The sequence below is a fragment of the Notolepis coatsorum genome (genome assembly GCF_963971535.1).
Source record: "Notolepis coatsorum genome assembly, chromosome: 8".
Lineage (NCBI taxonomy): Eukaryota > Metazoa > Chordata > Actinopteri > Aulopiformes > Paralepididae > Notolepis > Notolepis coatsorum.
In genome coordinates this window covers 22,450,713-22,464,846 of record NC_140172.1, presented here as the reverse complement: position 1 = coordinate 22,464,846, position 14,134 = coordinate 22,450,713, and the positions used below count along the sequence as shown (strand labels likewise).

At 44.1% G+C, this 14,134-nt stretch overlaps 1 protein-coding gene across 1 annotated transcript; it reads left to right on the top strand.

Annotated features, from left to right (window-relative positions):
• The first annotated feature begins 986 nt into the window (after positions 1 to 986).
• LOC311233003 (crooked neck-like protein 1) lies at positions 987 to 13,815 on the top strand. Its single transcript, XM_084319856.1, has 8 exons — positions 987 to 1,150; positions 8,420 to 8,572; positions 9,881 to 9,972; positions 10,687 to 10,845; positions 11,089 to 11,265; positions 12,846 to 13,014; positions 13,120 to 13,290; positions 13,462 to 13,815. The coding sequence occupies exons 1-8, from the start codon at positions 1,103 to 1,105 to the stop codon at positions 13,573 to 13,575; spliced, it is 1,083 nt and encodes a 360-aa protein (XP_084175982.1). The 5' UTR covers positions 987 to 1,102; the 3' UTR covers positions 13,576 to 13,815.
• Positions 13,816 to 14,134: the final 319 nt, after the last annotated feature.

Here is a 14,134-nt window from a genome sequence, read left to right as displayed (position 1 = left end):
CCCCCCCCCCCCCCCAAGTCTTTCTCTGGTCTGCATCCCCTTAACAATTGTGTGTATTGAGCTGTACTGTACCCATTCTGCAATCTGTTAATAAAATGTTCAATCAAGAATGGAGTGATTGACAGTGTCAAAGGCCTTTTGTAGGTCCAGCATGATCTGTTAATACAATTTTCAATCAATCAATCAATCAATCAATCAATCAATCAATCAATCAATCAATCAAGACCCTCGTCGCGGGCACTGCATTCCGTTCTCAGAATGGATTTGACTCGAGAGAGATCATCAGCAGGCTACAGACTACAGTATATATGATATTCAGACTCTAGATCTATTTGCAGAGCCAGATGAGATGAGGCAACCTGTGCGATTGGCTCTTGACAATTAATTTTGCACGTACTGTATAGCTACAGACAGTATGTGTGTATGCGCGCACTGCGGGAGGTGGCCAGAAGCGCGCAACTAGCCAACTACTATATTAATACAGTTTGATCCATCGCAAAGCGCTCCAGCGCTTGAATACGGCCGGGGGATCCGCTCTATACAATGCAGACCCACGGCTTGTTAGAGTTAATAATATTGTATATTGTTTACACTGCCTTTTTATTCTATTTTTACTTCTCCACTGTACTATAATTATGTGACCTGTACCTCTATGTCTTCTACTACCTGTACCTCCCCTCCCCCCGGCCCTCCCCATGCTGCTGATTTTATATTATTTTATGAATACAACGTTTAATGTTCGCTAAACGTAGAGAAACGTCAGACGTAATTCGAGATACGTCAGACGTACTCGAGATACTTCCGTACTTTCCGCCAATCAGCGCATAGCCCCGTCACAGGGCGGAAGTACCAATCTGGACCGAGGCTCCGAGTCTGCAGCTGGACCCTATTGTTTTTCCGCGATCTGATTGGCCACTGACGTTTCTGGTGCCGAGTGACGTCAGGGGTGAAGGGTGATTTGCAATGCATGTTGGGTACTGTCATGGTGGTTCACATTCTGTTGTGGAAGTAACCGAAACGTTCGAATTTACGGCGTGTTTATGTTGATATTTTACAATTAACTTACGCATTTACTGTGCATTTTTCCTAATCTGTCAGAAACATGGCTTCCACGGCGGCAGGCAAACAGAGAATACCGAAAGTGGCGAAGGTAAGAAAAACAAACGTGTGACTCTTGGGGCTATGCGCTAACGTTACATTAGCGAGTGGTTAGCCCCTTTCGTGACTTTCGGTTTGCAAGCCTGTGGCTTTTGTGACCGGAGTCACTTGCCCACCCGCCCCGATCACCCAGTAGCGAAACGACCAAGCGTCGTCAAGGGGCTCGCGGTGTGTCAAGAATACATCAGATCTGAATTTCAAAGATACCCAGCGTACAATATGGGTCTAACACAGCTTCACGATGGGGTCTGGAAGCTCGGAGTTGCTAATAAACAGTTTAAAACATTGTTACTCGACGAGTGGTATTTACAGACCGAACGTCCATCTCCGCCGTTGGTGTCACAGCGCATGCGCACCATGCCGCGTTCACGTTACTGGGAAGAAGCGGAAGAACCAGAGGACATCTCGTTGCTACAACTAGGAAGCCTTCACGCTTTGACTCTATATATATCTATGGATGAAACGCCCACATCCATACTTCCGCAATTCGTGACGCGAAGTGGGAGATATGGGGTCTATAAAAGAATCCCATATGTCCTAGTAGGAATTACCACTAGGAGGCTGACGTGAATGGTTTTTCCCAGTCGGAAACTGGTTCTTCCGCTTCTTCCCAGTAACGTGAACGCGGCATGGTGCGCATGCGCTGTGACACCAACGGCGGAGATGGACGTTCGGTCTGTAAATACCACTCGTCGAGTAACAATGTTTTAAACTGTTTATTAGCAACTACGAGCTTCCAGACCCCATCGTGAAGCTGTGTTAGACCCATATTGTACGCTGGGTATCTTTGAAATTCAGATCTGATGTATTCTTGACACACCGCGAGCCCCTTGACGACGCTTGGTCGTTTCGCTACTGGGTGATCGGGGCGGGTGGGCAAGTGACTCCGGTCACAAAAGCCACAGGCTTGCAAACCGAAAGTCACGAAAGGGGCTAGCGAGTGGTCTAGAACAACTTGTCGTCTCGTTGTAGTTGGCGCAAAGTTCGTGTTCAGGCGTTTAGTGAAGTCAACAACATGTCGATCCCAAATAGCAAATTGTGCTCCAAACCAATGACTCAACATAACAATCCCAAACTAGCTAAGAAGCAATCTTGGCTACAATCAAGACAATTATTTCAAAACGAGCTAACTAGTGATTGATTGATTGATTGAAAAGTTTATTAACAGATTGCAGAATGGGTACAGTACAGTACAGCTCAATACATACAATTGTTAAGGGGATGCAGACCAGAGAAAGACTTTCGTCTTGTTTACATCAGGGTCCCCCATTTTCAATTCATCATAACATATATGACATACATGACATACAGATAGACAGTACTGCTACATCTATACATTTATGACATATCAGATTTGCAAATACAGTACTGTTTTTGATACAAAAGTGTCCAGAAAAGGAGTGTATATACATTTGGCGTAGAAACTGTACATTGGAGGAGGTTGGTTGGGTGGGGTGGGGTGGGGTTGGGTGGGTTGGGTGAGGGCTGTACATTGGAGGTGGGGGGGGGGGGGTTGGGTAGGGGACACACACACATTTTACACTGTACATTGGAATATTGACAAAGCCTTACTTGGTCATTTACTGTACAACTAGGTAGTGTTGTCACGATACTGGAATTTCGACTTCGATACGATACCTTGAAAAGTATCGATACTTTCGATACTTTCAATACCAAAAAAAAAAATTATAATATTTTTTTTTTTATTATAATAATAATTTTTTTTTTTTTAACAAATTTTGCTTTTGTTGCTGGTTGATTCTCCTCAGCTTCTCTCTGGTACTATACGAGAAGATAAATACACTTTTAAAACCCTTTGTTTATCTTTAGATCAGAGAGAGAGAGAGAAAGAGAGAGTGGCTGCTAGAGATTTTAGGTCTACTGAGCGCACCTTTCTAGTTATGACCCAGAGAGAGAGAGAGAGTTCTCCGGAGCTATGCTCGGAGCATTTATTAACGTTACATTTTCAACAACATTGCTGCTAATTAGACACTTCATGGAGGCGGGGTAACGTTGTGTCGAGTTCATGTGTGTACTGGTGTAGGATGGGCTCCGGCTCCGCTAGACCTAACGTTGGAAACGGGGTAGTTGTCGAGTTCATGTGTGTACTGGTGTAGGATGGGCTCCGGCTCCGCTAGACCTAACGTTGGAAACGGGGTAGTTGTGTCGAGTTCATGTGTGTACTGGTGTAGTGGGCTCGGCTTGACGTTACTCTGTTTCCATGAAGTAATAGGTGGCCAGCTAGCTAGCATTAAGCTAACGGAGGAACGACAGCTAAAGTGCACTTTCTTCAACCTCCAACCTAAATTCCTTAGCAACCCGTGTTACCAAGTAAACAAATCACGGAACGATAGCCAGTTAGGCTGCACCAGCCTAGTACTACTAACGTTAGCTCCCAGAACGATAGCCAGTTAGCCCGCACCAGCCTAGTACTACTAACATTAGCTCCCAGAACGATAGCCAGTTAGCCCGCACCAGCCTAGTACTACTAACGTTAGCTCCCAGAACGATAGCCAGTTAGCCCGCACCAGCCTAGTACTACTAACGTTAGCTCCCAGAACGATAGCCAGTTAGCCCGCACCAGCCTAGTACTACTAACGTTAGCTCCCAGAACGATAGCCAGTTAGCCCGCACCAGCCTAGTACTACTAACATTAGCTCCCAGAACGATGTTTTTGAAAGTGGGTAGTGATTCGCATTCCTTTACAGCTTTAGGCAGGGCGTTCCACATTGATGTGGCATAATTGCGAAACGTGTTTAGTCCCTTGTTTGAGCCGAATCTGGGTTTTACATGATTTGTGGAGCTCCCTCTGGTGTTGTGATCGTGGTATTCACTGACCTTTGGGAAGTATTTTGACATGTACATGGGTACCTTGGTTGCGTAGTGTATCTTGTAGACCAGGCCCATTGCAAGTTGCTGTACTCTGTCGTCTACTCTAAGCCATCCTAGGTTGTCAAAGTGGGCAGGGGTGAGGTGGGTTCTAGGAGTCAGGTCAAGTAGTAGTCTGACTAGCTTGTTTTGAGATGTTTGTAATTTGTTTTTTAGTGCCTTTGAGGTGCTTTGGTACCATGAGGTGCAAGCATAGTCGTAGTACCCTTGAACGAGTGCTCCTGCTAGAGTCTTCACAGGGTATTCTTGTTTACCAGAGAGGAGATCCGGTACAAGAATCGCGTTCGTTGGTTGACTTTTTTTATTACATTGGATGCCATTTTGTCACAGGAAAGATTAGCCTCTAGGATGGAACCCAGGTAGGTAATTTCATCTTTCCTTGTGATAATATTGTCACCCACTGTAACCGAGAAGCCGTCGGTCTTGCTGAGTTTGTTATTTGAACCGAAGAGAATGGACTCTGTTTTGCCCATGTGTAATTAGAGCTGCCGCGGTATTGATTATTTCCTTACCGCACAAATTTGCAAAATATTTCCTACCGCCGCGGTTATTACTGCATGCACACAAAAAAAAAAAAAAAAAAGTTTGAATGCATTTTTTTTTTTAGTAGTAGTAGTCTACTCTTTATAGCATATAGCCTGCCTCTAGTCTAAATGTCTATTTTTAGAGGATGACTTTGCAGCATGAATATTGTTTGGGATTCGGCAAGCACGCATTAGTTATTGAAAGTGAAACACGGATTCGAAGTTTACCCTCTGGTCGTGCGCCGTTCACTCGGTGACGCGGGCAGGGGTGGTTACCCCTAACCCCCCCGACCCTTTCTTATTATTATTACTATAAAGTTACTACTTTATAATAAAGGCATTCGTTTTGTGGCATTAACATTATATAGTTATACGTTCAATAACATCAGCGTATTTACCGGACAATAGCAAGGCAAGCAATACTCTATTCATATCTCAGTTCCTTTCTTTGCTCAGAGCGTGCTGAGTTGTCCCATTCTGCGGTCTGTTAATAAAGTTTTCAATCAGACAAGTGTATAGAACGAAGGGCTTTTATTATAACATTCGTTGCAGACAGTAAAATCATTATGTCTCGTTTAGTACTCCTTAGGAGCGATCGTAGTCCACTCCGGCGGAGAGTTAAAGCTAACGTTATTAGCCGTGTTGTGATGATCTGACATTCAGGAAGTAAAAACCTAATACGCGCTTGCCGATTGGTGGTGACGCTACAACGTGTGACGCGTCTCTCTTCTGACCAATCAGTGGTCTGCAATGTTTCACGTGACTTTTCTGGTACCCAATAGGGTCGCTTGGAACCTCGATAGATGAGTAGGGTATATCTGCAGAGCCGCAAGCCCAACGAGAGGCGGGTAATTTATTATTATTATTATTATAAAAAACAGCGGTGACGCGGTATTCAGCCTACTCTGCGGTGGCCGTGATGTAACAGCGATACCGCGGTAATGCGGTAATCGCGGCAGCTCTATGTGTAATGATAGTTTGTTGTCGGCGAGCCATATGCAGATTTTGCCTAGTTCCGAGCTGAGGGCTTTTTCAACCTGTAACTTGTTCTTGTCAGAGACCAGCAGGGCTGAGTCGTCCGCAAACAGGAACAAGTTGCAGTCACAAGCTGACGACATGTAATTTGCATAAATTAGGAATAGTAGCGGTCCTAGTATGCTTCCTTGTGGAACACCACAGCTCACTGTGAGGGGGGGGGATAGGGTACCGTTTACTTCCACCATCTGTTCCCTCCCCTCCAGGTAGGATTGTATCCAGCTCACTGATAAACTATCAAAACCAATTGCTTTTAGCTTGTCAATCAGAATGGTGTGATTGACAGTGTCGAAGGCCTTTTGTAGGTCCAGCATGACCATGCCGCAGTATTTGCCCGCGTCCACCTCTTGTTTGATGTGGTCGTTCAAGTAGAGAAGGCATGTGTCAGTGGAGTGGGATGTTCTGAAGCCAGATTGGAATTCGTAGATTAGATTTTTTTCCGCGAGGTACTTTTCGATCTGTTCGTATACTATTTTTTCCATGACTTTCGAGATGGATGTAAGGATAGAAACAGGGCGGTAGTTACCCGGGTCTAATTTGCTGCCCTTTTTGTGCAGGGGTGTTACTCTCGCAATTTTGAAGTCCTTGGGGACGTGTCCCTGTTTTATGGAGAGGTTTATTATGTGTGTGATGCAGCGTTTCCGTTAGCCGGTAATTACCGGTATTTGGCCGGCAAAATCTGTTGAAGTCCGACATATTTAATCTCTCCGGTCATAGTGTCCGGTGAAAATAGTTCCCTCTGGGCACAGTTTGATTATTTGAATTGTATTTGGATGGGCTGGAGTTGGGTGGCCTATGCGATGAACGAAACAATCATTGCGTTTGTTGTCGTTGCTTCGCTCAGCGAGAGCTTGCTGCTGGATTTGCGGAAGGCATGCAGCTGCAGACCCACAGAACCCACCAGCTTTGCTGGCACAGTGCGGTCCCCAGACCTGGAAAGCTGCTCTGCGGGTCTGCAGCTGGATGCTTCTTGCAAACTAACTGCGGCCGGCTCGCGCTGATAACAGCTTTCATTGTTGGACCGGCTGCTTGGTGGAGCAACGATGAAACGAATGTAATGAATCGTTCGTCGCATGGGCTATTTAATTTTGGCCTGTTTTGGTACGGTTCGGGTGGTCAAGTTGTGCTTGGAGGGAGTTGTTTTCACCGGACATTATGACCAGCACCAAGTCGTTGGGAGGTGGATATATACATCACGCAAACCCACGATAATGTTGCCGTCTCTCTGCAAAATTTCTCAGTTCTTCGCTTGATATAATTAATACAAATGTCCAATATAACGGAATTTGTTAGCTCATAAAAATGTGATTATAACAGACTGCTGTTTAGTGTCGGACCGACTGCCCACATACGCGGTCTATTTTATTTCAAGTCAGCAGCAGCACGGAGTATCGAGGGACTTATTTTATTTGGAATATATTAATGACTGTATTACGCAAAAGTAGCCTATAGTTTTAAGTAATAATATTATAAATCTACATGCCTTGAGGATGACATTCTTTATTCAATTGTTTTAAAGCTCAATAAACTATGACCGGAATTAATCTCATTTGTCCGGTAGATTGAAATCTTGCAGGTCACGGAGACCGGCAACAATTTTTTCTAACGGAAACCCTGGTGTGATGACTGGGGTGATGGCTGCTGCTGAGTCTCTGAGGAATTTGGAGGGGATGTTGTCATGGCCAGTGGCCTTGTTTGGTTGGAGGGCGCTCAGTTTTTTGAGTACCTCATCTGTAGTTACCATTTCCAGTTTGAAGTCGTCTTTGTGGACGCCTAGGTTCTTGTAGTATGCTACTATGTGTTCTACCCCATACTGCCCTGAGTGGGAGGGTAGTTTGTTTACCAGTGTTGTGGCTATGTTTGTGAAGAAAGTGTTTAAGTAATTGGCTACATCCAGCTTGTCTGTGATGAGCGTGTTGTCCGTCTTTATGTTTATGTTTGAGAACCTGGTTTTGAGTTTTTTACTGCAGCCTAGTTGATTGTTGAGTAATTTCCAAAGTTCCCGTGGTTTATTTTTGTTTTCCTCGGTTTTGTCATTGATGAAATTTTTTTTAGCAGTTTTGATCATGGAGTTTACGTCATTTCTTAGTCTGTTTCTTTCTAGTTTGAGTTCGGTCACGTGGTCTTGGAGTTCACTGCTCGTGCTTTTGGTAAGCTTTGACTGACTTTTACGAAACTCAGAGCATTTTTTGTCTCTGGCTTTCATAGCGGTCAGTATTTCAGTGTGCATCCATGGCTCAGTGCGATTTTTTACCCTGGTGGTTCTTAGGGGGGCCATGTTGTTTAGTATTGATGAAAATTTTGTTTTGAAGCCAAGCCAAGTTTCTTCAACCAGTGTACCATTGAGTTCATCTGACCAGTCCAGACTCTCCAGTTCAAGGTTAAAGGCCTCGCTAGAGTAGGTTTTGAGGTCTCTAGATGTGACTGTTTTGTGACAGCCAGCCTTTAGTTTTAGCTTTTTGCGGGTACAGAATATCATATAATGATCACTTAACCCACATGCTATAACCCCTTTATTGGAGATCTTGGACTTGTCAGAGGTCAGTATGAGGTCAATGGTAGTCTGAGTTGATTCACATATCCTTGTGGGTTGGGTGATTAGTTGGCTGAGGCCGTGCAGATCACAAAACCTATTGAAGGATTTGAAGACGGGTGCATCTTTTTGTTGCATATCCGTGTTCCAATCCCCAAATAGTAACTTAGCGTGCTTGCTAGCCATGTCAGGCAGATGTCTGTTGTGTAAACCTCCGTACATGACAGTCCACTCCGAGCAGCATGTTGAGAATATTTACATTTTCTTTGCTTTCTTGTAGGTGAAAAACAAAGCTCCAGCAGAGGTGCAAATCACTGCTGAGCAACTACTCCGAGAAGCTAAGGAGAGAGAGCTCGAACTTCTGCCACCTCCACCGAAGCAGAAGATCACTGATGAAGAGGAGCTGAATGATTACAAATTGAAGAAGAGAAAGGTGAGTAGTAGTGACGTACAATTGTGAGGTACAATTATCACAGTATTGCTGCAGCAGACCTTTTGGACGAGCTGATAAGTGCACAATTTTTCACAAGCTGTAGTGAAGTTGTCTTTGTCTTACTGTATTCTGTCTAGCGCTGCTCCGCCATAGAGTCAATACATTGGTCGGGTTGTTCTTAGTTGACCAAGACTTTTAGATAATTGATTGCTTGATTGATTGAAAACTTTATTAACAGATTGCAGAATGGGTACAATACAGTACGGCTGCAGACCAAAAAAAGGCTTTCGTCTTGTTTACATCAGGGTCCCCCATGACATACAGATATACAGTACTGTTTCATCAAGACATTTATGACATACAAGACATACAAATATACAGTACTGTTTACGAGAAAGAGATCATGCGGCTGGGTAGCGCAGCGGACTAAGCGCCTTCCTACCACCGCAGAGACACTGGGATCGAATCCAGCTGTCAGCGGTACCTCCGGCTTGGTCAGTCGGCCATACTAACACAATTGGCAGCGTTAGTGGTGGGAAGCCGGTGGGGTGTGTATCCTGGTCGTTGTAAACAGCGACTCTTACAGGTCGGTCGGGGCGCCTGCTCAGCGAGGAAGGGAACTGGGGGAGATAGTGTGATCCTCCCACGCGTTACACTCCCCCAGTGAGAGTCCTCGCTGTCGGGTGAAAAGAAGCGGTTGGTTGATTCCTATGTATCGGAGGAAGACATGTGGTCGTTTTCACCCTCCCCAGACCGACAGTAGGGGGCAAGAGCGCAACGACCAGGACGGGAATTGGCATAACGACTAACATTGGGATTGGAGAAAAAGTACGGAAAATAAAAAAAGAGAGAGATCATAAAAAAATATATATACATTCGAAGGGGAAGAAACTGTACACTGTGTTTAGTCCCTTGTTTGAGCCGAATCTGGGTTTGAGCATGATTTGTGGAACTCCCTCTGGTGTCGTGGAAGATAAGTAGTTATTTCCTGAAATAAGCAAATTTCTGTTAAGTATGAAATCAAAATAACAAATAAGTGCTGTTGCATTATTAGGAAGCCACATTTTGGTGAGAAAAAACTACTAATCAATTAGTTGATGAAGTCCTTTACTATTCGCCAACTAAGAATTTCTTCAGTCGAGGAGTTGGACAGCCCAACTTCACTGATTATGGCCTTCATATGACAACATTAGATGAAACCAAATCACATACCAACTGATGTTGTAGGCCTATGTGAAATATAGAATTCTAAGCCTAAATTTGGAGATTTTGTATTCTGTGACATCAAACTGTTTAATCCCTTTGCAGGGATTTGAGGATAACATAAGAAAAAACCGCACTGTCATCAGCAATTGGATAAAGTACGCACAATGGGAAGAAAGCTTGAAGGAAGTCCAGAGGTAAGGCTTGTTTACCTGACGCATGCTTTTGATTTTGTAACAATTGCTACTCTTGGACCTGTGAGAGAACTTGGGTGTTAAATATCCAGATATTTTAATTCAGTCATAAATGGCTTATTGTGGAAATGTCATGAATATTATCTTTTCAGCTTCAGATGTATGATTTGATTTGTTATAACTGTTTTAGTGCACCCTCTCTGAGCACAGCTAACTCTGAGTATGTTGAGGCGGTGTGACCTTCTGTTCATTCAAAGGAGATGTCAAGTTAGTTTCATAATACATGAAGCTTTCAAATGTAAACAAATTCATGAGCCCATTGCGATTGATTGCTATGGGAGATTAACATCGGCTAACTATGCTAGCAGATGATGCATACATTGTCACAGTTGCTGTGGATGTTTTTCTAGCAAACTAGTTTCATTACTTGTTTGTGGGCTAGCCAGCTGATATATTTCTGATATGACTGATAGACTGACTAATGTTCCAATCAGGGTAACCCGTATATATATTGCAATATTTCAAAGGAAGTAGATTGGATATCTGAAATGGCTTGATTTTGTTGATGTCCAGGCCAGGGGGATATACATCAAAGGGCTTTAGTCGTCATTTTCACAACAACAGTTCTAACATTTTGTACCTTCTGTTAAAAAGTAAGATTGAAAAACAAGATGTTTATTGTACTGAATCTTCTAACATTGCCTTCTCATGTTCAAGGGCTCGCTCAATTTACGAGCGTGCACTGGATGTAGATCACCGCAACATTGCTCTGTGGTTGAAGTATGCCGAGATGGAGATGAAAAATTGCCAGGTGAACCATGCCCGCAACATCTGGGACAGAGCCATCACCATTCTGCCACGCGTCAACCAGTTCTGGTATGGATTACATTCTTATTAGTAGCAATGCTAATGGGGTGATGTCCTCCTTGAAGAGTTAATCTAGGAAGATGTGAACCTTTGGCAAAGGTACTGGGAAAGTGGATTGGTTTGATTTTCACTTGGCCCCTAATGTCAGACTTTTGATCTGAAATGACCATGGTTACATGACTGTCACAACACCTTTACCACTGCAATCTGCTTGCATCACTGCTTTGAGTTACAAATGTTTTCCTCCCATAGGTACAAGTACAGTTATATGGAGGAGATGCTGGGGAACGTTGCTGGCTGCAGGCAGGTGTTTGAGCGATGGATGGAATGGGAACCAGAGGAGCAGGCCTGGCATTCTTACATCAACTTTGAGCTGCGCTACAAGGAAGTTGACAAGGGCCGCACTATTTATGAGCGATATATCCTTTTGTTGGTGTTTACACAGAATCGAACATTCGGGAAAATGTATAGTCAATGCAGTGTGTTGAAATGTAAAACTTTATCGAGACCTTCTCTCACACACTCACACATAGGCCGTTAACACTGGCAGGGCTCTATGCCGGTTCTGGTTCTCGAACCTAATTTTGAACCGGCCGGCACGTTCAGGACGAAAATAACTTTGTTCAAAACCTGAAAAGTTGGTTCTCAGCTGGAACCAAAAAAACGTTTGGCAGCGACTGACGACAATGTCCAAGTTAATGGGGGAAACATTTATTTGCAGTGGTCTGCCGAGGAAACGTTAATGGGGGAAACATTTATTTGCAGTGGTCTGCCGAGGAAACAAAATATATATATATTTTTTTGCGCATCAACAGAGTTCTAGGAAAAGCTACACAGTAGTACTAGAAAGAGCAAGCTGTATGCTGAAGAGATTGATTGATTGATTGATTTTATTTATGGATCCAAAGACGCAACAAATCCAAGGGATGACATGCAAAAGTGACAACACTTATTTCCAGCATGGTCCCTGATGTTCTGACCAAAGGACATATACAAATAACATATAAAACAACACATAAAGCAAAAGTCCAATACAACAAATCCATATTCTACATATCTAAAAACAAGTCAATATCATCCTGACCAAATACCATAAAATAGCACATTTCATTATACCATCATTAAAACAACAATACAAGTATGACCTGACAGCTATCCGGCCACTTTATCCCAGAGATATGAGCGAACCTGACCTTTAAATATTCCTCTAGAACCTGACAGTTTTATCCTAAGAGGAAGGCTGTTCCACATTGAGATACCGGTGTAGAAAAATTTGCTCAGAGTCTGAGCCATCTTTTACTTGACCCACGGCACCTTAGAGTGAACACTGGCCCTGGTATCGTGTCCATGCTGCGTATGGACCATATTGATCTGATACTTCAGATTGCTTGGGGCTGTAACATTTACTATGTTGAACATGTGGTCAGTTTCACCTTTCAACCCTTCAAGGTGCACTGGTAGCAGTCCCACCTTTATGAGATGGCCAAGACTGGGTTCACTAGAATGTCAGACCAAATAATTCATAAACTCAAAAAACTGTAGGACTACCGATACGCCTTGTGCATTGGGCAACGCCCTCCGTTAATGACTTTGGTTCTGCTTAAACTGGTGAACGTGGGCTGGTTGGCCAGAAAGCACCAAGGTTCTCAGACTCCAGAACGGAGCCAGAGCCAGAATTGTGGTAACAGTGGAAGAGAAAGGGACAGACAGAAAGCAGAGAAGAATCACTGAAAAAGACTTGAAAATCAAATTGAATAGTGACCTCAAAATCTAAATTAGTTTAGAATCTGGAAATTGTTAGACCCCTGTTAAATAAAGATAGGATGTAGCGCCTGTAAGGAATTGTACGTCTTTATACAGCCAAAGAAATTCTTATCCGGAATATTCAGAATTAATTGCATGTTGATTTTGAAAGAGGTCATACATTTCATGGCAGTATGTCTAATGTAATGTGTACAATCTGCATTTGGTGTTTCTAAACTCCTTAACTCCGTTGCACTCGTGCTTGTCCATCCCGATGTGAAGAACTGGATCAAGTACGCTCGTTTCGAAGAGAAACACGGTTACGTTGCACACGGCAGAAAGGTCTTTGAAAGGGCGGTGGAGTTCTTCGGTGAGGAATATGTGGACGAGAGCCTCTTTGTGTCCTTCGCCAGGTTCGAGGAAAAGCAGAAAGAGGTTTGCAACACATTGAACATTGTGAGCATTGTTTCTTTCCCGATCGGGGTAACCAGAATCTGTCGACTGAATGTTCCGTCTACAAAATATTTCTCTTTTTTTTAGTTTGAGCGTGTCCGAGTCATCTACAAATACGCTCTGGACAGGATCCCCAAGCAGCAGGCGCAGGAGCTATTCAAGAACTACACCGTGTTCGAGAAGAGGTTCGGAGACAGGAGAGGGATAGAGGACGTCATCGTCAGCAAGAGACGATTTCAGTACGAAGAGGAAGTCAAGGTAAATTACCTGTCTTAAGCCCCACCCTCTTTTCTCAATCCTCCAGTCGCAACTGTTGCTTCCCTCGGACAAACTATTTGTCAGAGCAAACTCCATATACTTAGCTTTGTGCTGCACTTTGTAGAAACCATGGATTTATTTGTGATTATTATGTCTCTTTCATTCCTTCAGGACACGCCTGATGAGCCAGAGCTTCAGGGTGTTGCAGTGGCCCTCCTTACTGTCATCAGTGACCATGACACAAGTCCAGTTCACTACCAGCCTGTGACAGTCTCTGATTGGTGATTCCTTCCTGGTAATGTTTGGACTAATCTATGCACTACACCTCAGCTACCCCAAGGGACTTACCAACACTTTTGAATTCATTCAGAAGATTTTACTAGGTCTAGAAGCTGGTAAACTGTTGCCCAGGTTGCAGACTCTCAAGAATGACTTGATGATGCAATAATTTTTTTTTCTTCAGATTTTTCAATGGATTTTCTCCCCGTCCCAATTAGTCGTTGTGCCAATTCCCCCCCCCCCTACCTGGTGCTGTATGCATGTTCTCCTACGAGTCGGTATAAGGGTGTCCCGAGTCGATCGCACGCTTCCCCCGAGACGTGCGCCGACAGCCAGTGACGTCTTTTCACTTGGCAGCGAGGGCTCTCATTGGTGAAGTGTAACGCGTGGGAGGGCACGCTATCTCCACCAAGTCCTGCCCCGCTTAGCAAGCGCCGAGACCTGACCTGTAGGCATCGCTGTCCACAACGCCAGATTCCCACCCGCCAGCTTCCCCACCCCCTAATACTGCCGAATTGTATTAGTGTGAACGGCCAGCCAAGCTGGTGACAACGCAGGGAGTTGG